The sequence below is a fragment of the Poecilia mexicana genome, unplaced genomic scaffold, assembly GCF_051168715.1.
Source record: "Poecilia mexicana isolate PSO_F unplaced genomic scaffold, ASM5116871v1 scaffold_21, whole genome shotgun sequence".
Taxonomy (NCBI): domain Eukaryota; kingdom Metazoa; phylum Chordata; class Actinopteri; order Cyprinodontiformes; family Poeciliidae; genus Poecilia; species Poecilia mexicana.
In genome coordinates this window covers 21865324-21890713 of record NW_028263390.1, presented here as the reverse complement: position 1 = coordinate 21890713, position 25390 = coordinate 21865324, and the positions used below count along the sequence as shown (strand labels likewise).

Genomic DNA, 25390 nt, shown 5'->3' with positions numbered 1-25390 from the left:
AAATCTCCACTTTTATCTGATGGTGAAACATTCATTTCAGTTGTGACTGACAGTGAATTTCTGTTTTCAGGTTTATTGTTTGTCCAGAGTTTCCTTCTGTCTTCACTAAAGTCAAAAACACAAATAGAAAAACACAGTAAATGTTTTTATGTTTGTATCTGATGCCTCCATCCAACCTGAATCAAATAAAAATCTGGGGACTTTCAGTGTAAATTGAAATACATATTTTTATCAGTGAATTAAAAACCCAAACATGTTCAAACCCTCATACAATATCAGTGATGCTAAACCTCTTGGATATTTTCATGAATATTTTAACTCCCAGTTTTGTCCTCTAAAATAATGAGTAGCAAACTAAAGAGCCATTCCTCTGCAAAAAATATATTAAAGCCTGAATCAAACACAAAGTCAAAGAATAATAATATTATGTTCAGGATATTAGCAAAATCATTACCTTCAGAGGTTTTGGAAACATTGTCTGTTTTTGGTCTGGTGGTTGTTCTAGATGCAGATTTTGTTGTTGATTGAACATTTCCTCCTGACTTTTCTATAAAATAACGTAAAAAAAAAATAGTTTATTTGTGACTTTAAACTCTTCTAAACTTTAATCAAATTACACAAATAATTGGTAAAACAGTGTAGATGAATCTAAATCATGAAGCTAAACAGTTTCATGTGACGTCACTGATCTTATACAGTTTATCATCATCTAACCTCAAAAAGAGTCACTCAACTGGAAACATGCCAAACTAAATTAGAATAAAACACATTGTGTTCTATAATATTATGTGAAGATATTAGTAAACTCACTGCCTTCAGTAGTTGGTGAATCGTTCTTCTTCTTTGGTCTGGTTGTCTTTCTGTTTTCAGGTTTTGTTGTTGGTTGAACTTTTCCTCCTGAGATTCAATAAACAAAACAAATTAGAAAACATTTCAGCTCTGAACAAGTTTTAGAGCCAAAGACAGTTTCATGTGACGTCACTGATCTGATACAGTTTATCATCTTCTCACCTGACGGCTGCAGACTGAAGGTAAACTCTTCATTAGTTCCAGTTTGAGTCACTTTACACTGAGGAAACTTAAACCCTGATGATGAAGTGACAGTAGCAGAGCAGCCAGACTCTGATGGTGATTCTTTGATGTTCACATCCTGATCAAACCACTGAACTTTGTACCGACAGGGGTCAGAGGTCACCACAGAGCATCTTAATGTCACACTATGATTCTCCTTCTGTTCAGTCACTGATGAAGACAGAAATGTTAAAACAACACAAGACCAATTATTGTTCATATTGATTACTGAAACAAAATGCTTTGATATTGAAAATAATGATTTAACTAATATTAATACTCACAGTTAACAACAAACAGATCTACATCAGACTGATGAAATGGAGTCTGTGTGTTTTCTGGTTTCCACTGTTGACATAGATAAAGTCCAGCATCTTCCTCTCTGACCTTCTTTATAACCAGAGAACATTTTGATGTCAGATTCAGTCTGTTTGGTTTAAAGCTGTTAATCTGACCGAGGTTAACCAGCTCTACTGTTGATCTTCCTGAACCAGAAAAGGTCCATGTTGTTCTGCTGCAGTTCCTCTGACCATCGATCAGTTTTGAACATGACATCATGACTTTATCTCCAGCTCTCTTTATAACAGATGTTCTCTCTGCAGTGACTGTTGGAAGATAAAACAGGAGCATAAATATTAAATCTGAACCCAGTGACTAAAGCAGATCTATGGTCTGTAGCTCTATAGAAATGTTTAGTGTCTTCCTACCTGTGAGCTGCAGGATGATGAATAAAAAGCCTTGAATCCATGGGAGTTGAGCCATTGTGCGTCTGTTGCTCTCACAGTCAGACTGTCTGACTGAACACAGATGGAGCTTCTACTTCCTGATACTCACCACTTCCTCACTCTGACTGATGGAGGCTCAGCGCTTTATTTGGTAACATCGTCTGCTTGGATTCATCACTGCATTTAGAAATAAGTTATTGCTAATTATTTAGATTGTATTCATTTTGATGTCCACATTAAAAGCTACAAAGTAGTAAAAAGTAAATGCGAACATTAAAAGGCATTTTTCTCAGCCTCATTACACGACAGTACAGATGGTGACGTACAAGAAAGTCTTCAAAGGGGAACAAGATCAGCATGTGAAACGTCTCAGTTTAGCTAAATATGTGAAACGATGAACTTCCTCTTTTGTTTGGGTCTTTGCAGAATCAAGCAGAAGAATCCAGTAGATCTGATTGGTGTTGAGTTGCAGATCAATGATCAGTTTTATAGATCCTTCAAACAGATTTTATTTAACTTTTTCCAAACTGCTGGTTTCCAGTTTGATCTCTGAAGGGTTTGATGAGAATGTGGTGACCAGCAGCAGCAGCAGAGCTCTGTGGTTTGAACCCACAGTGATCAGAATAAAACACATCTAACACATTGATGGGTCATTTATACACCAACCAACTCAGTTTATTTTAAACTTGCAGCAACACTTTGGCAGCCATTTTTTTATAGTTCAGGGATATAACACTTTGCAGACACTGTGAAGTTTAAAATATCATTCAGACACGTCATATTGAACCTGCAGAAAAATTCAGCAGACCTGACTGATGAAGAGCAGCAAATCAAAAGTCCAGTTTTATAGATCCATCATAGGTACAGCTTTATTTAACTTTTTAAAACCTCCTGGTTTCCACTTTGACATATGAAGTTTTACTATGTGTGAAATGATGAGGAAGTGTTTGGTGAGAACTTGGTGAACAGCAGCAGCAGCAGAGCTCTGAGGTTTTTACCCACAATGACCTGAAAAATAGACGTGGTTGGGAAGTTTATGGGTTTTATTTCTACATCCGTCAACTGAACCTGCAGCTACAGAACACATCAGATAATGAAACTATTTTTATTGTTTATTTTACATGTTTTGGAAGCTTAAGTGGAAAAACTGAGAATATGTTTGACAACATGGAAATGTATTTTTACAGATTGTATTTTAATTCACTTCCTTCAGTCTGCATGTTCAAACCCAACAGGTCAGAAATAAATTTGTGTTTACAGACTTTCTAAGAAATAGTAAGTACAGCTCATCCTGACACCTAAATATGTTTTCAATGAGGATAAAAAGAAGAACTGGAAACATTTCTGAACCTTCAGCTCAGTAAAACGTCATCCTAACGGCCAAACTATCTGATCTCTGATTGGATGGTTAAATTTGTGATTGACATGACATTGACCAATCAGCTGAGAGGAAGAAACATCTAAAAAAAACTTGCAGGTTGAAACTCACACAAGTTAGAGAACCAGAGCAGAGTTTTTCACAGCTTGTTGCTTTCTAAACACACCTCAGCAGACAACAATTATAACTTGTGTAACTACTTTTAACAAGTACAGATTCTTTATACTTAAATTCTTATCCATGGATGCAGAAAGATGAAACTTTCAGAAATTTGACTTTACAAGATGTCAAAATTTATTTGCAACACTTTAACAAACACAACATTTATACACCATGAAGTTTTACATGCTCACATTCCCGTCTACAAAACTACAGAGCAGAAATTCTCAGCCATTTTAGTCTGGAAGGTTACAAACCTCAAATCAAAACTCGAATGATTTACAGCAACAAAATATAAATCAATAAGTGGAATTTGTGTCCATGTCGCAAACATTTAACATTAAGTTAAATGAGTTCTTATTTTTTAACCTCATGTCTCATAAAGTACACAACTAAAACTGTAGCAACAGATTTTATGCAAATATCTGCTTTGCTTTACTTTGGTTTCATCATCGGACACAGTGTGCATGTCATTCATAAATATAAATAGCATAATATAAAAACTCCCAATGTCCTGTTACTGAAAAATGTAATTTTTTTACATTTTGTTTCCATTAGGTTTTGATAATATTTTAAATGTATTTCTAACATGTGACACTATGATGAAGCACTGAAATGACAGCAGTGAATATTTCTTACTGAGTTGATGCTGAGAGAAAAAAAATCTGACATTTTCTAATTCACTGAAACATCAATTTCTTGGATTTGATCTGGAACATCAGAGGAGTTTGAAAATACAAATAGTGACAATAAAATCTTACAGAAACCTTCTAATGTTAAAGTTCACATCACCAACAGGTTTTATAGAGAGAATAAACAGAATAATCTAATTTTAATATCAATCAATAATCTGTTTCTGAGTATTTTCATTCTTCAGATTATCAAACTGTTTCATTTCTCTACCTCACATTTTAGTTCTGGTCCAAATGTTGACGCTCACAACAGTTAGTGAAAGAGCTGCTAAACCCACAGAGACGATGACGATACGCCACAGAGCTGAAATAGAAATCAAAAACCATCAAATTTTATTGTATAGCACATTTCAGCAGCAAGGCATTTCAAAGTGCTTTACATCATAAACACAAAATCACAAAGTCATGCAACATAGAATCAACAATCAAAACATTACAATATGTCAAATGCCATCATTAAATTCATAATTAATTATGTTTCAAATGCAACCATAAACAGGTGGGTTTTAGTCAAGATATAAGGAAAAGTAAATAAATGCTTCAGTTTTAGGTTTAATATGATTACATGTTTAGAATCCATCCTAATGAAGTGACATCTGACCTGCTATTATTGTTTATCTGGTTTATTTATGACTCTCAGATTTTATTCATATCTACATGAAGCCTCACCTCATAGGGGTGATAATTATCCATGACTTTATAGCTGATCATTCTGGAAAGTACTCCTTCCATCTTCTCATCACATTTTTCTGCATCTGTCAGTAGAGTTCCATCTTGGTCCTTCATCACCCTAACCTGTTGCCCATCCTTCCCATCTCTACCTCTCTGCCTCTCCAACCTGCATAAGTTCTTCTCTCCCTCCTTACTCTCCTGTGTATTATACAAGTCAGTGTATGCACTTTGTTTGGCCTTAGCTTCCTCTACCTTCATTTACGCTGCATCTCCCTGTACTCTTGGTGACTCTCTTCAGTCCTCACATTGTCCCACTTCTTCTTGGCTGCTCTCTTTCTCTGTACCCATATTTGCACTTCCTTCCTTATTCCACCACCAAGTCTCCTTGTCAAGTTTCCTTCCAGAAGACATACCTAGTACTCTCCTACCTGTGTCCCTGATAACATGAGCAGTAGTTGGCTGTCATCTGGAAGCATGTTCTGGTCACCCAGAGCTTGTCTGAACTCCTCACTGAAAGTCACACAACATTCTTCCTTTTTCAGCTTCCACCATTTTGTCCTCGGTTCAAACTTTGCCCCCTTCACCTTTCTCACCTTCAGAGTCATTCTACACACCACCATCCTGTGTTATTTAGCAACACTCTCACCTACCACCACTTTGCAGTCACTGAATTCCTTCAGATTGTCTCGTCTACACAAGATGTAATCCACCTGCGTGCTCCTACCTCCGCTCTTGTATGTCACCCTGTGTTCCTGTCTCTTTGGAAGAAAGTATCCACTACAGCCATTTCCATCCTCTTTGCAAAGTCTGCCATCATCTGTCCTTCTGCATTCCTGTTCTGGATGCCAAACCTGCCCATCACTTCCTCATCACCTCTGGTCCCTGCTCCAATATGTCCATTAAAATCTGTCCCAGTCACCACTCTCTCACCTTTGTGGATATTTTGCATCACTTCATCTAACTCACTCCAGAATTTCTCCTTCTCTTCTAACTCTCATCCAGTCTGTGGGGCATAGCCACTAACCACATTGAGCATCACACCTTCAGTTTCTAACTTCAGGCTCATCAACCTACCTGACACTCTTTTCACCTCCAGAACATTCCTGATCAACTCCTCCTTTATGACAATCCCTACACCATTTCTCTTCTTGTCCACCTTATAGTAGAACAGCTTGAACCCTGCTCCTAGACTTCAGCCTCACTGCCTTTCCACCTGATCTCCTGGACACACAATATGTCCACCTTTCTCCGCTGCATCACGTCAGCCAACTCTCAAGCTTTTCCTGTCATAGTCCCAACATTCAAAGTTGCTACTCTCAGTTCTACACTCTTACTTTTTCTCTTCTCTCTCTGCCTACGAAAATGTCTTCCTCCCCTTCTTTGCTGACCAACAGTAGTCCAATTTCCACTGGTACCCTGTTGGTCACCAGCACCAATGGCGGTCGTTGTTAACCCGGGCCTCGACCGATCCGGTATACTTCAGATCATATTCTTGACTCGCATGTCAGATTTGGCAAATGTTTTACATCGGATGCCCTTCCTGACACAACCCTCCTCATTTATCCTGGTTTGGGGCACAAAAGACACAAAATGACCCCCTTTGTGGCTCCATTTAATGTAAAACTATAAATAAGACATTAAAATTCATCAATAAAACTAAGGAGTTGTTGTAACAGGAAAAAGATGAGTCAATAATGACCAGAAAGAAAACATCACTATATGTAAAAAATTATCAAAGAAGCTCAGAAAGAAAGCTAAGATTAAAAATCACTGACTTATTAAAATGAAAACTAAAACTCAGAGAATCCTGTCCTGAATAAAAATAAAAATAAAAAAACATGAAAAAATCATTTTTAGATCTCAAATGGATTATGATCTTGATATTTTCAGATGTCGTGTTGGTTGGAGCTGAAGTTGAAGAGACTTAAATAGAATAAGTGGCTTTATTTGTTGCTGGGTTTCTAAACGGAAATAATAATAAAATAAAAACATAAAAATATCTCTCATTTATAGCAGGTGAGGTTCAAGGTTATGTTAATACTTCAATATTTCACATAAAACAAAATGATTTAAATTTATGTGTTTTAGAAAAGTGCAGGAATGCCACGTAAATCTTTAAATAATATTTTAAGACAAAAAATCTCCACTTTTAACTGATGGTGAAACATTCATTTCAGTTGTGACTGACAGTGAATTTCTGTTTCCAGGTTTCGTTGTTCGTCCAGAGTTTCCTTCTGTCTTCACTAAAGTCAAAAACACAAATAGAAAAACACAGTAAATGTTTTTATGTTTGTATCTGATGCCTCCATCCAACCTGAATCAAATAAAAATCTGGGGACTTTCAGTGTAAATTGAAATACATATTTTTATCAGTGAATTAAAAACCCAAACATGTTCAAACCCTCATACAATATCAGTGATGCTAAACCTCTTGGATATTTTCAGGAATATTTTAACTCCCAGTTTTGTCCTCTAAAATAATGAGTAGCAAACTAAAGAGCCATTCCTCTGCAAAAAATATATTAAAGCCTGAATCAAACACAAAGTCAAAGAATAATAATATTATGTTCAGGATATTAGTAAAATCATTACCTTCAGAGGGTTTTGAAACATTGTTTGTTTTTAGTCTGGTGGTTGTTCTAGATGCAGGTTTTGTTGTTGGTTGAACTTTTCCTCCTGACTTTTCTATAAAATAACAAAAAAACAAAATAGTTTATTTGTGACTTTAAACTCTTCTAAATGTTAAACAAATTACACAAATAATTGGTAAAACAGTGTAGAAGAATCTAAATCATGAAACCAGACAGTTTCATGTGACGTCACTGATCTTATACAGTTTATCATCTTCTCACCTGACGGCTGCAGACTGAAGGTAAACTCTTCATTAGTTCCAGTTTGAGTCACTTTACACTGAGGAAACTTAAACCCTGATGATGAAGTGACAGTAGCAGAGCAGCCAGACTCTGATGGTGATGCTTTGATGTTCACATCCTGATCAAACCACTGAACTTTGTACCGACAGGGGTCAGAGGTCACCACAGAGCAGCTTAATGTCACACTATGATTCTCCTTCTGTTCAGTCACTGATGAAAACAGAAATGTTAAAGCAACACAAGACCAATTATTGTTAATATTGATTACTGAAACAAAATGCTTTGATAATGAAAATAATGATTTAACTAATGTTTAAACTCACAGTTAACAACAAACAGATCTACATCAGACTGATGAAATGGAGTCGGTGCGTTTTCTGATATCCACTGTTGACATAGATAACGTCCAGCATCTTCCTCTCTGACCTTCTTTATAACCAGAGAACATTTTGATGTCAGATTCAGTCTGTTTGGTTTAAAGCTCTTAATCTGACCGAGTGAAACCAGCTCGTCTGTTGATCCTCCTGAACCAACAAAGATCCATGTTGTAGCTCTACACTTCCTCTGACCATCGATCAGTTTTGAACATGACAACATGACTTCATCTCCAGCTCTCTTTATAACAGATGTTCTCTCTGCAGTGACTGTTGGAAGATAAAACAGGAGCATAAATATTAAATCTGAACCCAGTGAGTAAAGCAGATCTATGGTCTGTAGCTCTATAGAAATGTTTAGTGTCTTCCTACCTGTGAGCTGCAGGATGATGAATAAAAAGCCTTGAATCCATGGGAGTTGAGCCATTGTGCGTCTGTTGCTCTCACAGTCAGACTGTCTGACTGAACACAGATGGAGCTTCTACTTCCTGATACTCACCACTTCCTCACTCTGACTGATGGAGGCTCAGCGCTTTATTTGGTAACATCATCTGCTTGGATTCATCACTGCATTTAGAAATAAGTTATTGCTCATTATTTAGATTGTATTCATTTTGATGTCCACATTAAAAGCTACAAAATAGTAAAAAGTAAATGCGAACATTAGAAGGCATATTTCTCAGCCTCATTACACGACAGTACAGATGGTGACGTACAAGAAAGTCTTCAAAGGGGAACAAGATCAGCATGTGAAACGTCTCAGTTTAGCTAAATGTGTGAAACGATGAACTTCCTCTTTTGTTTGGGTCTTTGCAGAATCAAGCAGAAGAATCCAGTAGATCTGTTTGGTGTCGAGTTGCAGATCAATGATCAGTTTTATAGATCCTTCAAACAGATTTTATTTAACTTTTTCCAAACTGCTGGTTTCCAGTTTGATCTCTGAAGGGTTTGATGAGAATGTGGTGACCAGCAGCAGCAGCAGCAGAGCTCTGCGGTTTGAACCCACAGTGATCAGAATAAAACACATCTAACACATTGATGGGTCATTTATACACCAACCAACTCAGTTTATTTTAAACTTGCAGCAACACTTTGGCAGCCATTTTTTTATAGTTCAGGGATATAACACTTTGCAGACACTGTGAAGTTTAAAATATCATTCAGACACGTCATATTGAACCTGCAGAAAAATTCAGCAGACCTGACTGATGAAGAGCAGCAAATCAAAAGTCCAGTTTTATAGATCCATCATAGGTACAGCTTTATTTAACTTTTTAAAACCTCCTGGTTTCCACTTTGACATATGAAGTTTTACTATGTGTGAAATGATGAGGAAGTGTTTGGTGAGAACTTGGTGAACAGCAGCAGCAGCAGAGCTCTGAGGTTTTTACCCTCAATGACCTGAAAAATAGACGTGGTTGGGAAGTTTATGGGTTTTATTTCTACATCCGTCAACTGAACCTGCAGCTACAGAACACATCAGATAATGAAACTATTTTTATTGTTTATTTTACATGTTTTAGCTTAAGTGGAAAAACTGAGAATATGGTTGACAACATGGAAATGTATTTTTACAGATTGTATTTTAATTTACTTCCTTCAGTCTGCATGTTCAAACACAAAAGGTCAGAAATAAATTGATGTTTACAGACTTTCTAAGAAATAGTAAGTCCAGCTCATCCTGACACCTAAATATGTTTTCAATGAGGATAAAAAGAAGAACTGAAAACATTTCTGAACCTTCAGCTCAGTAAACCGTCATCCTAATGGCCAAACTATCTGATCTCTGATTGGATGGTTAAATTTGTGATCGACATGACATTGACCAATCAGCTGAGAGGAAGAAACATCTAAAAAAAACTTGCAGGTTGAAACTCACACAAGTTAGAGAACCAGAGCAGAGTTTTTCACAGCTTGTTGCTTTATAAACAGACCTCAGCAGACAACAATTATAACTTGTGTAACTACTTTTAGCAAGTACAGATTCTTTGTACTTAAATTCTTATCCATGGATGCAGGAAGATGAAACTTTCAGAAATTTGACAAGATGTCAACATTTATTTGCAACACTTTAACAAACACAACATTTATACACCATGCAGTTTTACATGCTCACATTCCCGTCTACAAAACTACAGAGCAGAAATTCTCAGCCATTTTAGTCTGGAAGGTTACAAACCTCAAATCAAAACTCGAATGATTTACAGCAACAAAATATAAATCAATAAGTGGAATTTATGTCCATGTCGCAAACATTTAACATTAAGTTAAATGAGTTCTTATTTTTTAACCTCATGTCTCATAAAGTACACAACACTGTAGCAACAGATTTTATGCAAATATCTGCTTTGCTTTACTTTGGTTTGATCATCGGACACAGTGTGCATGTCATTCATAAATATAAATAGCAAAATATAAAAACTCCCAATGTCCTGTTACTGAAAAATGTAATTTTTTTACATTTTGTTTCCATTAGGTTTTGATAATATTTTAAATGCATTTTCAACATGTGACACTATGATGAAGGACTGAAATGACAGCAGTGAATATTTTTTACTGAGTTGCTGCCCAGAGGAAAAAAAAAAGACATTTTCCAATTCACTGAAACATCAATTTCTTAGATGTGATCTGGAACATCAGAGGAGTTAGAAAATACAAATAGTGACAATAAAATCTTACAGAAACCTTCTAATGTTAAAGTTCACATCACCAACAGGTTTTATAGAGAGAACAAACAGAATAATCCAGTTTTAATATCAATCAATAATCTGTTTCTGAGTTTTATACCAATTCATCAAAAGCTAGGTATTTTCATTCTGCAGATTATCAAACTGTTTCATTTCTCTAACTCACATTTTAGTTCTGGTCCAAATGTTGACGCTCACAACAGTTAGTGAAAGAGCTGCTAAACCCACAGAGACGATGACGATACGCCACAGAGCTGAAATAGAAATCAAAAACCATCAAATTTTATTGTATAGCACATTTCAGCAGCAAGGCATTTCAAAGTGCTTTACATCATAAACACAAAATCACAAAGTCATGCAACATAGAATCAACAATCAAAACATTACAATATGTCAAATGCCATCATTAAATTCATAATTAATTATGTTTCAAATGCAACCATAAACAGGTGGGTTTTAGTCAAGATATAAGGAAAAGTAAATAAATGCTTCAGTTTTAGGTTTAATATGATTACATGTTTAGAATCCATCCTAATGAAGTGACATCTGACCTGCTATTATTGTTTATCTGGTTTATTTATGACTCTCAGATTTTATTCATATCTACATGAAGCCTCACCTCATAGGGGTGATAATTATCCATGACTTTATAGCTGATCATTCTGGAAAGTACTCCTTCCATCTTCTCATCACATTTTTCTGCATCTGTCAGTAGAGTTCCATCTTGGTCCTTCATCACCCTAACCTGTTGCCCATCCTTCCCATCTCTACCTCTCTGCCTCTCCAACCTGCATAAGTTCTTCTCTCCCTCCTTACTCTCCTGTGTATTATACAAGTCAGTGTATGCACTTTGTTTGGCCTTAGCTTCCTCTACCTTCATTTACGCTGCATCTCCCTGTACTCTTGGTGACTCTCTTCAGTCCTCACATTGTCCCACTTCTTCTTGGCTGCTCTCTTTCTCTGTACCCATATTTGCACTTCCTTCCTTATTCCACCACCAAGTCTCCTTGTCAAGTTTCCTTCCAGAAGACATACCTAGTACTCTCCTACCTGTGTCCCTGATAACATGAGCAGTAGTTGGCTGTCATCTGGAAGCATGTTCTGGTCACCCAGAGCTTGTCTGAACTCCTCCCTGAAAGTCGCACAACATTCTTCCTTTTTCAGCTTCCACCATTTTGTCCTCGGTTCAAACTTTGCCCCCTTCACCTTTCTCACCTTCAGAGTCATTCTACACACCACCATCCTGTGTTATTTAGCAACACTCTCACCTACCACCACTTTGCAGTCACTGAATTCCTTCAGATTGTCTCGTCTACACAAGATGTAATCCACCTGCGTGCTCCTACCTCCGCTCTTGTATGTCACCCTGTGTTCCTGTCTCTTTGGAAGAAAGTATCCACTACAGCCATTTCCATCCTCTTTGCAAAGTCTGCCATCATCTGTCCTTCTGCATTCCTGTTCTGGATGCCAAACCTGCCCATCACTTCCTCATCACCTGTTCCCTGCTCCAACATGTCCATTAAAATCTGTCCCAGTCACCACTCTCTCACCTTTGTGGATATTTTGCATCACTTCATCTAACTCACTCCAGAATTTCTCCTTCTCTTCTAACTCTCATCCAGTCTGTGGGGCATAGCCACTAACCACATTGAGCATCACACCTTCAGTTTCTAACGTCAGGCTCATCAACCTGCCTGACACTCTTTTCACCTCCAGAACATTCCTGATCAACTCCTCCTTTATGACAATCCCTACACCATTTCTCTTCTTGTCCACCTTATAGTAGAACAGCTTGAACCCTGCTCCTAGACTTCAGCCTTACTGCCTTTCCACCTGATCTCCTGGACACACAATATGTCCACCTTTCTCCGCTGCATCACGTCAGCCAACTCTCTAGCTTTTCCTGTCATAGTCCCAACATTCAAAGTTTCTACTCTCAGTCCTACACTCTTACTTTTTCTCTTCTCTCTCTGCCTACGAAAATGTCTTCCTCCCCTTCTTTGCTGACCAACAGTAGTCCAATTTCCACTGGTACCCTATTGGTCACCAGCACCAATGGCGGTCGTTGTTAACCCGGGCCTCGACCGATCCGGTATACTTCAGATCATATTCTTGACTCGCATGTCAGATTTGGCAAATGTTTTTCATCGGATGCCCTTCCTGACACAACCCTCCTCATTTATCCTGGCTTGGGACACCAAAGACACAAAATGACCCCCTTTGTGGCTCCATTTAATGTAAAACTATAAATAAGACATTAAAATTCATCAATAAAACTAAGGAGTTGTTGTAACAGGAAAAAGATGAGTCAATAATGACCAGAAAGAAAACATCACTATATGTAAAAAATTATCAAAGAAGCTCAGAAAGAAAGATAAGATTAAAAATCACTGACTTATTAAAATGAAAACTAAAACTCAGAGAATCCTGTCCTGAATAAAAATAAAAATAAAAAAAACATGAAAAAATCATTTTTAGATCTCAAATGGATTATGATCTTGATATTTTCAGATGTCGTGTTGGTTGGAGCTGAAGTTGAAGAGACTTAAATAGAATAAGTGGCTTTATTTGTTGCTGGGTTCTAAACGGAAATAATAAAATAAAAACATAAAAATATCTCTCACTTATAGCAGGTGAGGTTCAAGGTTATGTTAATGCTTCAATATTTCACGTAAAACAAAGTGATTTAAATGTATGTGTTTTAGAAAAATGCAGGAATGCCAGGTAAATCTTTAAATAATATTTTAAGACAAAAAATCTCCACTTTTAACTGATGGTGAAACATTCATTTCAGTTGTGACTGACAGTGAATTTCTGTTTCCAGGTTTCGTTGTTCGTCCAGAGTTTCCTTCTGTCTTCACTAAAGTCAAAAACACAAATAGAAAAACACAGTAAATGTTTTTATGTTTGTATCTGATGCCTCCATCCAACCTGAATCAAATAAAAATCTGGGGACTTTCAGTGTAAATTGAAATACATATTTTTATCAGTGAATTAAAAACCCAAACATGTTCAAACCCTCATACAATATCAGTGATGCTAAACCTCTTGGATATTTTCAGGAATATTTTAACTCCCAGTTTTGTCCTCTAAAATAATGAGTAGCAAACTAAAGAGCCATTCCTCTGCAAAAAATATATTAAAGCCTGAATCAAACACAAAGTAAAGAATAATAATATTATGTTCAGGATATTAGTAAAATCATTACCTTCAGAGGGTTTTGAAACATTGTCTGTTTTTGGTCTGGTGGTTGTTCTAGATGCAGATTTTGTTGTTGATTTAACTTTTCCTCCTGACTTTTCTATAAAATAACGTAAAAAAAAAACAAAATAGTTAATGACTTTACACTCTTCTAAATTTTAATCAAATTACACAAATAATTGGTAAAACAGTGTAGATGAATCTAAATCAAAAAGCCAGAGAGTTTCATGTGACGTCACTGATCTTATACAGTTTATCATCTTCTCACCTCAAAAAGAGTCACTCAACTGCAAACATGCCAAACGAAATCAGAATAAAACACATTGTGTTCTATAATATCATGTAAAGATATTAGTAAACTCACTGCCTTCAGGAGTTGGTGAAACGTTCTTCTTCTTTGGTCTGGTTATCTTTCTGTTTTCAGGTTTTGTTGTTGGTTGAACTTTTCCTCCTGAGATTCAAAAAACAAAACAAATTAGAAAACATTTCAGCTCTGAACAAGTTTTAGAGCCAAAGAAAGTTTCATGTGACGTCACTGATCTGATACAGTTTATCATCTTCTCACCTGACGGCTGCAGACTGAAGGTAAACTCTTCATTAGTTCCAGTTTGAGTCACTTTACACTGAGGAAACTTAAACCCTGATGATGAAGTGACAGTAGCAGAGCAGCCAGACTCTGATGGTGATTCTTTGATGTTCACATCCTGATCAAACCACTGAACTTTGTACCGACAGGGGTCAGAGGTCACCACAGAGCAACTTAATGTCACCCTATGATTCTCCTTCTGTTCAGTCACTGATGAAGACAGAAATGTTAAAACAACACAAGACCAATTATTGTTCATATTGATTACTGAAAAAAATGCTTTGATATTGAAAATAATGATTTAACTAATGTTAAAACTCACAGTTAACAACAGACAGATCTACATCAGACTGATGAAATGGAGTCTGTGTGTTTTCTGGTTTCCACTGTTGACATAGATAAAGTCCAGCATCTTCCTCTCTGACCTTCTTTATAACCAGAGAACATTTTGATGTCAGATTCAGTCTGTTTGGTTTAAAGCTGTTAATCTGACCGAGGTTAACCAGCTCTACTGTTGATCTTCCTGAACCAGAAAAGATCCATGTTGTACCACTGCAGTTCTGTTGACCATCGATCAGTTCTGAACATGACAACATGACTTCATCTCCAGCTCTCTTTATAACAGATGTTCTCTCTGCAGTGACTGTTGGAAGATAAAACAGGAGCATAAATATTAAATCTGAACCCAGTGAGTAAAGCAGATCTATGGTCTGTAGCTCTATAGAAATGTTTAGTGTCTTCCTACCTGTGAGCTGCAGGATGATGAATAAAAAGCCTTGAATCCATGGGAGTTGAGCCATTGTGCGTCTGTTGCTCTCACAGTCAGACTGTCTGACTGAACACAGATGGAGCTTCTACTTCCTGATACTCACCACTTCCTCACTCTGACTGATGGAGGCTCAGCGCTTTATTTGGTAACATCATCTGCTTGGTTTCATCCATGCATTTAGAAATAAGTTATTGCTAATTATTTAGATTGTATTTATTTTTAAGTCCACATTAAAAGCTACAAAATAGTAAAAAGTAAATGTGAACATTAAAAGGCATTTTTCTCAGCCTCATTACACGACAGTACAGATGACGTACAAGAAAGTCTTCAAAGGGGAACAAGATCAGCATGTGAAACGTCTCAGTTTAGCTAAATGTGTGAAACGATGAACTTCCTCTTTTGTTTGGGTCTTTGCAGAATCAAGCAGAAGAATCCAGTAGACCTGTTTGGTGTCGAGTTGCAGATCAATGATCAGTTTTATAGATCCTTCAAACAGATTTTATTTAACTTTTTCCAAACTGCTGGTTTCCAGTTTGATCTCTGAAGGGTTTGATGAGAATGTGGTGACCAGCAGCAGCAGCAGAGCTCTGTGGTTTGAACCCACAGTGATCAGAATAAAACACATCTAACACATTGATGGGTCATTTATACACCAACCAGCTCAGTTTATTTTAAACTTGCAGCAACACTTTGGCAGCCATTTTTTTTACAGTTCAGGGATATAACACTTTGCAGACACTGTGAAGTTTAAATATCATTCAGACACGTCATATTGAACCTGCAGAAAAATTCAGCAGACCTGACTGATGAAGAGCAGCAAATCAAAAGTCCAGTTTTATAGATCCATCATATTTACAACTTTATTTAACTTTTTAAAACCTCCTGGTTTCCACTTTGACATATGAAGTTTTATTATGTGTGAAATGATGAGGAAGTGTTTGGTGACAACTTGGTGAACAGCAGCAGCAGCAGAGCTCTGAGGTTTGAACCCACAGTGATCAGAATAAAACACATCTAACACATTGATGGGTCATTTATACACCAACCAACTCAGTTTATTTTAAACTTGCAGCAACACCTTGGCAACCATTTTTTTTTACAGTTCAGGGATATAACACTTTGCAGACACTGTGAAGTTTAAAATATCATTAAGACAGATTTTACAGATTAAACATTCAGATTGAAAATAAATTAAATAAACACAGTAATCAGAAATACATAGATTTTTAATTAAGTAATTCAGTTTGTGCATGCCAAGACCACAACACATTTTCAATCAAGACAAAAACAGTTCCTCCATTTAAAATGACATCATAAAACCATTCAGCTGCTTGGTATACTTCAGTCACACACTGATGATGTCAGCAGCCCAGGCCCCTCCCACCTTTTCTCACTTTGCAGTTAAAACATGTAACAGCTTAAGTCATGTTTCATTTTTCAACCTCAGATTTCAGACAAAATTCACACCCAGTAATAACCCCATCTACTGGCAAAAAACATTTAAATAAGTGCAATATATATAAACATAACATCTTCCTGTTGAAACATGTTATTTTCATTATAAAGGTACAATAATGTTTTTAATCAGATTTTTTAACATGTGAGACCATTATGTAACACTAAATTACACAGAAGTGTCTGTTTTTCTTATTGATTTGATGTTGAGAAAAGTTTGAAAGAAAAAAGTCATCCGATGTTTTCATAGATCACATCACTGTCATCGTCTTTATGCTGTGTGTGGAAATGAACTAAAAAACACACAACACTTCTTTTAGAAACAGATGAGTCATTTCAATGAGAGTTACAGCAAATTATCACAATAAATATTACATTATTAAAGTGCATCCAGATGCTCATAACTTTGAAAATACAATAGTGAAATTAAAATCTAAAGTTTACTCCAATAACTGATATTCCTAAGTTTAACACCCACCCACTTTTACTTTATCAAAAGTGAAGTGATTATTTTGATTCAACAACCTATAAAACTTGTATTTTTTCTACTTTACCTTTAGTTCTTGTCCAAACGTTGACGCTCACAACAGTTACTGAAAGAGCTGCTAAACCCAGAGAGACGATGATGAAACGCCCCAAAACTGAAATGGAAACAAGAAATCATTTTCTCTGGTTTTATACCTAAAAATTAAACATCTGCTTATTTCTATTAAAGTAGCTGTTGAGATAATTTCATAATCCAGCATAACAAAATAATTTAGCCCTGTCATTTCTCCATTTTATTGCCGTTTTCCATGTTGATTTCTGACTAATAGTTTTCAATTAAGTCCAAATTCAGCAGGTTGATAAATGTCCATGACTTCATATGAAATATATTTACTATGACTGTATTATTTAACACTTTTGTTTTAAGTATTTAATTTTGTTACATTTTAAATCAGTGTCATAAGTCCTTAGCTGGACTTCTGACACTGCAAAGACCGTTAAAAACCTGCACTCAAAAAGTATGAAATATGGAACAAAGATCCATCAAACCTCAAGGGGAAACTGCAAAAAAATGAATACAATTCAAAAATAAAAGTCAAGAAGCAGCTATTGTAACAAGAAGTAAGTGAGATTATTATAACATCAACAAAGTAATAAATCCATCAACTTATTACAAAAAATAGGATGCAAAACCACAAGTAATTGCAAAATTACTGAAGTAAAAAAAGACATAACTGTCAGATGTGGTGGTTGAGAGGGTGGTGAGGAGTGACGCAGAGACCCAGGTTGTGAAGGAATGATGAATTTAATGTTGAAGCTCACACAGTCCGATACAGGCAGAGAGCATAGCACACAGCTAGTTACCGTTAACCCTAACTGATATACTGAAGACTAGAGCTAAGCAGACCAGGACTTCTCAGTTCAACTGGAGAGCCGACATACAACGATCCGACAAGAGATAAAGACAACAGGTGGACTTAAATACACAGGGAGGGTAATCAAGGAATGAGACACACCTGGGAACAATCAACGGGGAAAAAAACGCAGAGACAGAGACTCACAGGAAGGAAACTGAACACAGAAAACCCTAAAAATAAATACACAGAAACACGATCATGACAATAACAAATGTAGCCAAACTACCAAAAACATTGTAATCTCACAAGAGATGTGAAAACTTACATGTTAATATTAATATGCATAGGACTGAAAGATTTCTACCTTGAATTATTGAGATTTTTCCAGTTGTTGTCTTGGTTGTAGCTGAAGTTGGAGAGACTCCATTTGTGGAAGTGGCTTCATGTGTTGATGAGTTTCCAAGTAAAAAAAAAAAAGAAAATAAAAAGACCAAGCAAAATTCAAAGTTATTTCAAGTTATGTTTGTGCTTTCATATTTAACATTGATCAATTGGTTAACCAGATAAGACATCAAAACAGAGAAGAAGAAATCTCTACCTTGAACTGATGGTGAAACAGAACCATCAGATGTGGTCGGCAGTGAATTTATGTTTTCAGATTTTGTTGTTGGTCCAGCGTTTTGTCCTGTGTTCACTAAAATCAGAGCAAGCAGAAAAAAAACAAACTATAAATGTTTTTATAGTGTCTATTATGACAATTAAATATCAAAATATTCAATCTCCATGGAATGCCAGTGATGTTAAACATCAAACAATTTTAATAAACAGTTTAATTCTTGGTTTTGTACCTACAGAAATTGAAGAATTATACAAAAATATATTTAAAAAAAATAAATCAAAGACATAGTGTGTTATATGGATACGATGTTTAGAATATTAGTAAAATCTGCATTCAGAGGTTACTGAACCTCTGAATGTAGAGAAGTTCATGAGAGTTCTGTGTTATAAAACTGATCTTACATACTTCATAATTTTCTAACCTGTTTCTCACCTGACGGCTGCAGACTGAAGGTAAACTCTTCATTAGTTCCAGTTTGAGTCACTTTACACTGAGGAAACTTAAACCCTGATGATGAAGTGACAGTAGCAGAGCAGCCAGACTCTGATGGTGATTCTTTGTTGTTCACATCCTGATAAAACCACTGAACTTTGTACCAACAGGGGTCAGAGGTCACCACAGAGCAACTTAATGTCACCCTATGATTCTCCTTCTGTTCAGTCACTGATGAAGACAGAAATGTTAAAACAACACAAGACCAATTATTAATATTGATTACTGAAACAAAATGCTTTGATATTGAAAATAATGATTTAACTAATGTTAAAACTCACAGGTAACAACAGACAGATCTATTATATCAGACTGATGAAATGGAGTCTGTGCGTTTTCTGGTTTCCACTGTTGACAGTCATAATGTCCAGCATCTTCCTCTCTGACCTTCTTTATAACCAGAGAACATTTTGATGTCAGTTTCAGTCTGTTTGGTTTAAAGCTGTTAATCTGACCGAGGTTAACCAGCTCTACTGTTGATCTTCCTGAACCAGCAAAGGTCCATGCAGTTCTGCTGCAGTTCCTCTGACCATCGATCAGTTTTGAACATGACAACATGACTTCATCTCCAGCTCTCTTTATAACAGATGTTCTCTCTGCAGTGACTGTTGGAAGATAAAACAGGAGCATAAATATTAAATCTGAACCCAGTGAGTAAAGCAGATCTATGGTCTGTAGCTCTATAGAAATGTTTAGTGTCTTCCTACCTGTGAGCTGCAGGATGATGAATAAAAAGCCTTGAATCCATGGGAGTTGAGCCATTGTGCGTCTGTTGCTCTCACAGTCAGACTGTCTGACTGAACACAGATGGAGCTTCTACTTCCTGATACTCACCACTTCCTCACTCTGACTGATGGTTGTCTGGTTCACTGGTAAAATCAGTTACTTTAACTGACTATTTAGGATAAAATGATAACTCGCTTCGAGATCTCTGTTAAAATAGGTAATACGTTTTGACCACAGAAAACTTAATTGAAATTCAATGTTCGTCTTAATGTGTTCAGTCCCGTTATTTAAGTGTTTGACGTCTTTAGAAGATGAAAAAGAAGGCAAACATGTGAAGATCATTAGAAATGCAGTTCTTTTGTTTAGATAGTATTTTAGAAACCTAAGGAATGCAGATTGGAACTGTGTTAAGAGCTGCAGATCAAAATTGAAATTTCAGTGCTGAGAAAGTTTGATGAGAATGTGTTTAACTTCAGCAGAGCTCTGGGGGTGTTAACCTACGACGGTCAGACCATGCATGTGGTTACCACCGTGTGAGGCGTCATTTAGACTCGCATCAACAAAATGCAAACTGCAGCAGGAAACAACACAAACCAATAATGACCTATTCTTCATCATTTTAAAGGAATCCAACATTAGTTGAACATGTCGGCCTAAATATGTCGTAATTTTCCTATTAAGTAAAAAACATGTTGTTTGTGATATGCCAAAACTCAACTACTTTAAAAAAATGTACGTCACCCCTATGTCACCCTTTTTTCACCCGATGGGTTGATGACACATTTGGTCCATTCTGTGCCTGAATCCAGAGTAAACACAGGAAGCTAACGTTACCTGGGTCGTTGTTTAACATATTGTGTTTGGCTGGTGTAATTTTAGATAATGCCACACTGTGTCACCGTTTGCTGTATTAAGAAAATAAAAAAATAAAAAAAACACTTCCCACTCACAATAAAAAAAGAGCGCAGTGGGAGTGAGCCGGAGCCAAGCACAACTTCTGAAGGACCTACATTTGTGTTCTGAACATTTGTCTCCAGACGACTGAGTCGTTTGTGTGAGCAAAACAGATGAAGGCTCTCAAAGGGGATGTGGTTTGCTCTGTCATATTTAAACTCCCATCAGCCAGAAGTATTTTAAAGCTGTAGAAGGAAAAGACACATCTGCAGACAGACAGCCGTATGTTCTATACTCTATGTGAATATATAAATTCCTAACTGAAAAAGTCAAGTAGACAATAAAGTGCCACAAGTCTCAATTTTGTGTTTTATTTTATGCTCATTTTGCATCCAGACGTACCATATGAAGAAGCTGGTGGCCTGCATGCGCCAGGACATGTTTTCTTTGCAAAAAGATAATCCTTATTGTATGACTGACTATCTATTCAAAGTAGTCAGGTTGCATCATGAAAAGCTAACCTGTATTGGCATGACAGTCAGAACCTCAGATTGTGTATACTTTAGCATGTCTGTGTGAATGTGTGTGGGGTCGAAGTGTTTCTAGAGTACATGTGTGTTTGCACAGCGGAGGCATGTGCTAGTTTTCCACATCAAGTTGAAAGTTACATGTGAAGGGTATAAAACTTACAGCACTCACAACAAGAGTGGGCAGAGTTATTTTGTACTGAACAGGAAGTGTTTGATGAGAACATGGTGAGCAGCAGCAGCAGCAGCTCTGGAGGTTTTAACCACAAAGACCAAATGACATGTGGTTTGTTCATTGTCAGGTATCGTTGACAACCCCATCAGCAAAAGTTATTTTAAAGCTGCAGCAGGAAGTAACACATATGCAGACAAATATCCATTAATTGCTGTAGTTTACAGAATTATATTCTTCCATCCATCTTCTTTACACCCTTGTCCCTTAGTGGGTCGGGAGGGTTGCTGGTGCCTCTCCAGCTAAGGTTCCAGGCGAGAGGCGGGGTTCACCCTGGACAGGTCACCAGTCTGTCACAGGGCAACACAGAGACACACAGGACAAACCATGCACACACTCACACCTGGGGGCAATTTGGAGAGGCCAGTTAACCTGACAGTCATGTTTTTGGACTGTGGGAGGAAACCAGAGTACCTGGAGAAAACCCACCATGCACAGGGAGAACATGCAAACTCCATGCAGAAAGACTAGGGCCGGGAATCAAACCCAGAACCTTCTTGCTGCAAGGCAACAGCTCTACCAACTGTGCCAGATATTCATATTCATACCAGACTGAAAAAAAAAATCATCTTGAAGACGGTTTACAAATCTCCACTCCATCTAATCCAGAATGCAGTTTTAATTCCCCAAGGTGAACTAACAAGATTTACTGAGTTAGATTTAGGATTTTCTTTGGATGTTTGGTAGCAGCAGACTGAGGAAAAGGTTTTCAGGTCAATAACTGGTTTGTCTCTGAAACGTTATGGCTCTTTCCTCTGACGTTTCCACACCAGAACAGAGACGTTCTCCGTCCTTTGAACACAGAGATCTTCTGTGTTCAAAGATATTCAGTCATTTTCTGTGTGGCCAGGAAATGGCCAATGATAGGTGGACATTTAGTCAGTTTTGTTCCTTCCTCTTAACGTCCTTCAGCTGCCTCAGAGCTGGATGAAATCTTAACCTAACATATATCTGCTGCCCTCTGGTGGACGCTATGTTGTTAATCAGTGCCATGTTTTAAAATGCTTCAGCCACTCAGTTGTTCATGTTTAGGATCACGGCTCAGTGCAGTAGGCCAGAACGTTGTTCACCCAATAACAATGATCAGGTTCTGGAGCTGCTAAATGTCTTTCAGCTGTGATGTTTTTATGCGTATTTGCAGTGTTTGGTTTTTGATCCAAACCAACAATAAAACATTAAATATTTCACCGTCATTTCGTCTGATTATAGTTAAAGTTTATAAGAGAGTAGAGGTTGTTGGGGTCGTTAGAGGCTGCAGCAGATGAAGAATGACGTCTCACTGTGCTGTAGGTCACTGTGTCGAGATCACCATGAACCTGGAAAATAGACAATATTTCAGTTTTATCAAGATAAAGGGGATAGTTACACCGATGTATGAATATGCTTCCATGTTTTGACGTGACTGTTTACTCCCCTGATGTTTTACTGCTGTTTCCATGGTTACAGTATGACAGAATATTGTCTGGGAGAAGCCAATTTCATCTACTTGTATCCAGAATTGTATTTTTCCAGTCATGATTACTGGCTTGTAGGCATCATGGTTGAGAGTTAGAACCAGTAAAAAAAAGGGGCTTTACTTTAATTCACCTTTTTCCTTCCTTAAACACCTGCATTAAAGGAAGCTCCTATTTATCAACCACTTGCTGCTGCACTTCCATCACTAATGAACAAAACCTGAAGTTACTGAACTTCTTCATTTCGAGCACACAGCGATGCCAAACCCAGAGCAGACAATCTGCATATTAACTTTATAACTGATTCATATTAGCTACATTTCTTCATCTGTTTACCTATCAAATTCATACAGGGAAGTTAAACACTTTGTGTTCTGAAAATGTTTTTCACTAATTAATGCTAAAAAGAAAAAAAAACAAAAACAACTGTCTTACCAAAACTTCACTGCTGGTTTTGGGATGTCTGATGGAGGCGTAAGAAACGCCATCGTCTACATCAACCTGAACATGGAAGAAAAAAACAGAGATTAATTTCTAACTTTAGCATAAATTTATTATGTAGGCGAATCTTAACCCTGGAGTTTCTAAATGTTTACTGAAAAAGGTGCCTTATTGGATCTTTTGGTACTTTAACTTAGACCTATAAACATAGTGAGTTTTATTTATAGACAATTACATCTTGTCCTAAAGTAGATCTACATTGTTTACCTTCATTTGTAAGTTGAATAAAAGTTTCTCCTACAGGCATAAATATGATAAACCAACTTCTAATGAGTTCAGATTTCATAACAGATTTATTTCTCAAAGAGGAAATATGTTATTATTTTCACTCACGGCGTTTTCATCCCGTCGTGTTTCATTTCCTAAGAAAGACATTTAAAAAGTCAGCAGATTTCATTTATAGAATGAATAAAGCTGTTTATATAAGTTCAGAGTTCTCACGTTTAGCTCTCCATCTGAAGACAACCATGGCGATTATCACCATGACGACCAAAGCCACACCCACACCAACGTATGGAGTACCTGACAAGAAGAACGAAGCATAAATAAAAGCTTATGTGGAAATGCTTTCACAGCAGTTTTTTTTTTTTTTTTTTGTAAATACACTTTGAAGGTATTTGAAAGTATGAATTAAAAAAATAAAACCATAAACAGAACAAAGCATCCTAGATAAGATCTAAAAGAAAACATGAAGACGTTCTCTTCACGGTTTAATGAGATGCTCACTTCCTGATGTGGTCTTCACTGTGTTTCCGTCTTCAGCTGTTGTTGGTCTTTGTGTCACTGCTGTTCCACCTAAAGACAAATAAGACATTAAACTCAAACAGTGTTATGTTTTCTGTCTGCTGTGTTATTTTAGTTAGAAGATAAACCAACCAAATAACCATAAACTACAGGTCATTTGGTCATCGTGAAAACACATAATAGTGAATTTTGTATTTAAAAAATCAACTGAATTACTTCTTTCACCTGATGAGTGTTGACTGAAGGAAAACAGCTGAACATTGTTACGAGCACCAGGATGAGTCACTTCACACTGAAGCAACTGATCCATGGATGATGAATTATCACAGTTAGACTCCAGATAGATCACAGTAGCAGAGCATTCGTCCTCAGATGGCTTTACTTTACACTTTTCCATGTCTTCATGACTAAAAAGCCACTTCACTTTGTCTTTGCAGGAGCCAGACATCATGACAGAGCAGATTAATGTGACCGTTTGGTTCTCCACATGTTTAGTCACTGTAGAGAAAATTCACAGAATTGTGATCTCCATCGTTACCAATCTGTAGTTTCAGAAAAAAGATGGCATAGTTGTATGAAAATACTCACTGGTAATAACAGACAGATCAGTTGCAGACTCATGATCCAGCTTTTTTGAAGCTTCATCAGCATATCGTTGACAAAAATACTGTCCAACATCCTGAGCTGTGATGTTCTTTATAACCAGAGAGCAGTTTGGTGTTAGACTGATTCTGGTTCTGGTTTCCTCCTCAGGTTTTCCAAACGCAACCAGAGCTTCAATCTCTTTGCTTTTGGACCCTCCAAAGAGCCACGTTGTCCAGTTACAGTTCTGTTGACCTTCCACCACTTTCTGACAGGACAACATGGCGTCTTCTCCAGCTCTCTTTAAAACAGTGTCAGTATTTACAATGACTGCTGAAAAGATAAAATAGATCCAGTAGCTAAAGCCGTGTGCATCAAGATCTGGAAGCATTTCAGTCATTAACTCAGCAAACCAGAATGAACGTTTTACAGTTTTAGCTTCAGAGTTTATCTTATTCTCTTACCTGTAACCTGGAGCTCCAGAACCAGAAATAAAAATGTTTTAATCCGTCTGAGTTCAGTCATTCTGCTTCTGTTGCTCTCAGCCAAAGATCTGAGCCTGAGAACTGAGATGTAGCAGCTGCTTCCTGATACTCACCACTTCCTTACGTCGACTGTGAATGGTTTTATAGTT

At 36.9% G+C, this 25390-nt stretch overlaps 4 protein-coding genes and 1 long non-coding RNA gene across 5 annotated transcripts; all 5 read right to left on the bottom strand.

Annotated features, from left to right (window-relative positions):
* Window positions 1–19: 19 nt before the first annotated feature.
* LOC148153107 (uncharacterized) lies at window positions 20–1855 on the bottom strand. Its single transcript, XM_088002154.1, has 5 exons — window positions 1779–1855; window positions 1356–1676; window positions 1012–1242; window positions 811–897; window positions 20–547 (listed from the first exon to the last, which is right to left on the bottom strand). Exons 1-5 carry the CDS (start codon window positions 1831–1833, stop codon window positions 315–317), a joined length of 927 nt encoding a protein of 308 aa, XP_087858280.1. The 5' UTR covers window positions 1834–1855; the 3' UTR covers window positions 20–314.
* A 3581-nt stretch (window positions 1856–5436) lies between these two features.
* On the bottom strand, window positions 5437–8447 carry LOC148153106 (uncharacterized). Its single transcript, XM_088002280.1, has 5 exons — window positions 8317–8447; window positions 7894–8214; window positions 7550–7780; window positions 7290–7373; window positions 5437–5627 (listed from the first exon to the last, which is right to left on the bottom strand). The coding sequence occupies exons 1-5, from the start codon at window positions 8369–8371 to the stop codon at window positions 5437–5439; spliced, it is 882 nt and encodes a 293-aa protein (XP_087858406.1). The 5' UTR covers window positions 8372–8447.
* Window positions 8448–10891: 2444 nt separating this feature from the next.
* LOC106913380 (uncharacterized) lies at window positions 10892–15301 on the bottom strand. The gene is made up of 6 exons (XM_088002134.1): window positions 15164–15301; window positions 14741–15061; window positions 14398–14628; window positions 14197–14283; window positions 13840–13932; window positions 10892–13491 (listed from the first exon to the last, which is right to left on the bottom strand). Exons 1-6 carry the CDS (start codon window positions 15216–15218, stop codon window positions 13376–13378), a joined length of 903 nt encoding a protein of 300 aa, XP_087858260.1. The 5' UTR covers window positions 15219–15301; the 3' UTR covers window positions 10892–13375.
* Window positions 15302–16217: 916 nt separating this feature from the next.
* On the bottom strand, window positions 16218–17390 carry LOC148153105 (uncharacterized). The gene is made up of 2 exons (XR_015761880.1): window positions 17197–17390; window positions 16218–16935 (listed from the first exon to the last, which is right to left on the bottom strand). It is a non-coding gene; the product is annotated as an uncharacterized LOC148153105 (long non-coding RNA).
* Window positions 17391–21073: 3683 nt separating this feature from the next.
* LOC106905218 (uncharacterized) lies at window positions 21074–25308 on the bottom strand. Its single transcript, XM_014969901.2, has 8 exons — window positions 25221–25308; window positions 24763–25089; window positions 24400–24672; window positions 24157–24225; window positions 23872–23952; window positions 23764–23792; window positions 23365–23430; window positions 21074–22791 (listed from the first exon to the last, which is right to left on the bottom strand). The coding sequence occupies exons 1-8, from the start codon at window positions 25279–25281 to the stop codon at window positions 22666–22668; spliced, it is 1032 nt and encodes a 343-aa protein (XP_014825387.2). The 5' UTR covers window positions 25282–25308; the 3' UTR covers window positions 21074–22665.
* Window positions 25309–25390: the final 82 nt, after the last annotated feature.

Excerpts from the sequence above, each read along its gene's own strand:
- LOC106913380 (XM_088002134.1), bottom strand. The coding sequence starts at position 15,218 with ATGGCTCAACTCCCATGGATTCAAGGCTTTTTATTCATCATCCTGCAG. Across the intron at positions 14,284-14,397 it reads CTTCAGTCTGCAGCCGTCAG|GAGGAAAAGTTCAACCAACA; the intron begins GTGAGAAGATGA and ends TTTGAATCTCAG. Across the intron at positions 13,933-14,196 it reads TTCACCAACTCCTGAAGGCA|AAAAGTCAGGAGGAAAAGTT; the intron begins GTGAGTTTACTA and ends GTTATTTTATAG.
- LOC148153106 (XM_088002280.1), bottom strand. The coding sequence starts at position 8,371 with ATGGCTCAACTCCCATGGATTCAAGGCTTTTTATTCATCATCCTGCAG. Across the intron at positions 7,781-7,893 it reads AGATCTGTTTGTTGTTAACT|TGACTGAACAGAAGGAGAAT; the intron begins GTGAGTTTAAAC and ends TGTTTTCATCAG. Across the intron at positions 7,374-7,549 it reads CTTCAGTCTGCAGCCGTCAG|GAGGAAAAGTTCAACCAACA; the intron begins GTGAGAAGATGA and ends TAGAAAAGTCAG.
- LOC148153107 (XM_088002154.1), bottom strand. The coding sequence starts at position 1,833 with ATGGCTCAACTCCCATGGATTCAAGGCTTTTTATTCATCATCCTGCAG. Across the intron at positions 1,243-1,355 it reads AGATCTGTTTGTTGTTAACT|TGACTGAACAGAAGGAGAAT; the intron begins GTGAGTATTAAT and ends TGTCTTCATCAG. Across the intron at positions 548-810 it reads TTCACCAACTACTGAAGGCA|AAAAGTCAGGAGGAAATGTT; the intron begins GTGAGTTTACTA and ends GTTATTTTATAG.
- LOC106905218 (XM_014969901.2), bottom strand. The coding sequence starts at position 25,281 with ATGACTGAACTCAGACGGATTAAAACATTTTTATTTCTGGTTCTGGAG. Across the intron at positions 24,226-24,399 it reads CTTCAGTCAACACTCATCAG|GTGGAACAGCAGTGACACAA; the intron begins GTGAAAGAAGTA and ends ATTTGTCTTTAG. Across the intron at positions 22,792-23,364 it reads AAACCAGCAGTGAAGTTTTG|GTTCATGGTGATCTCGACAC; the intron begins GTAAGACAGTTG and ends TCTATTTTCCAG.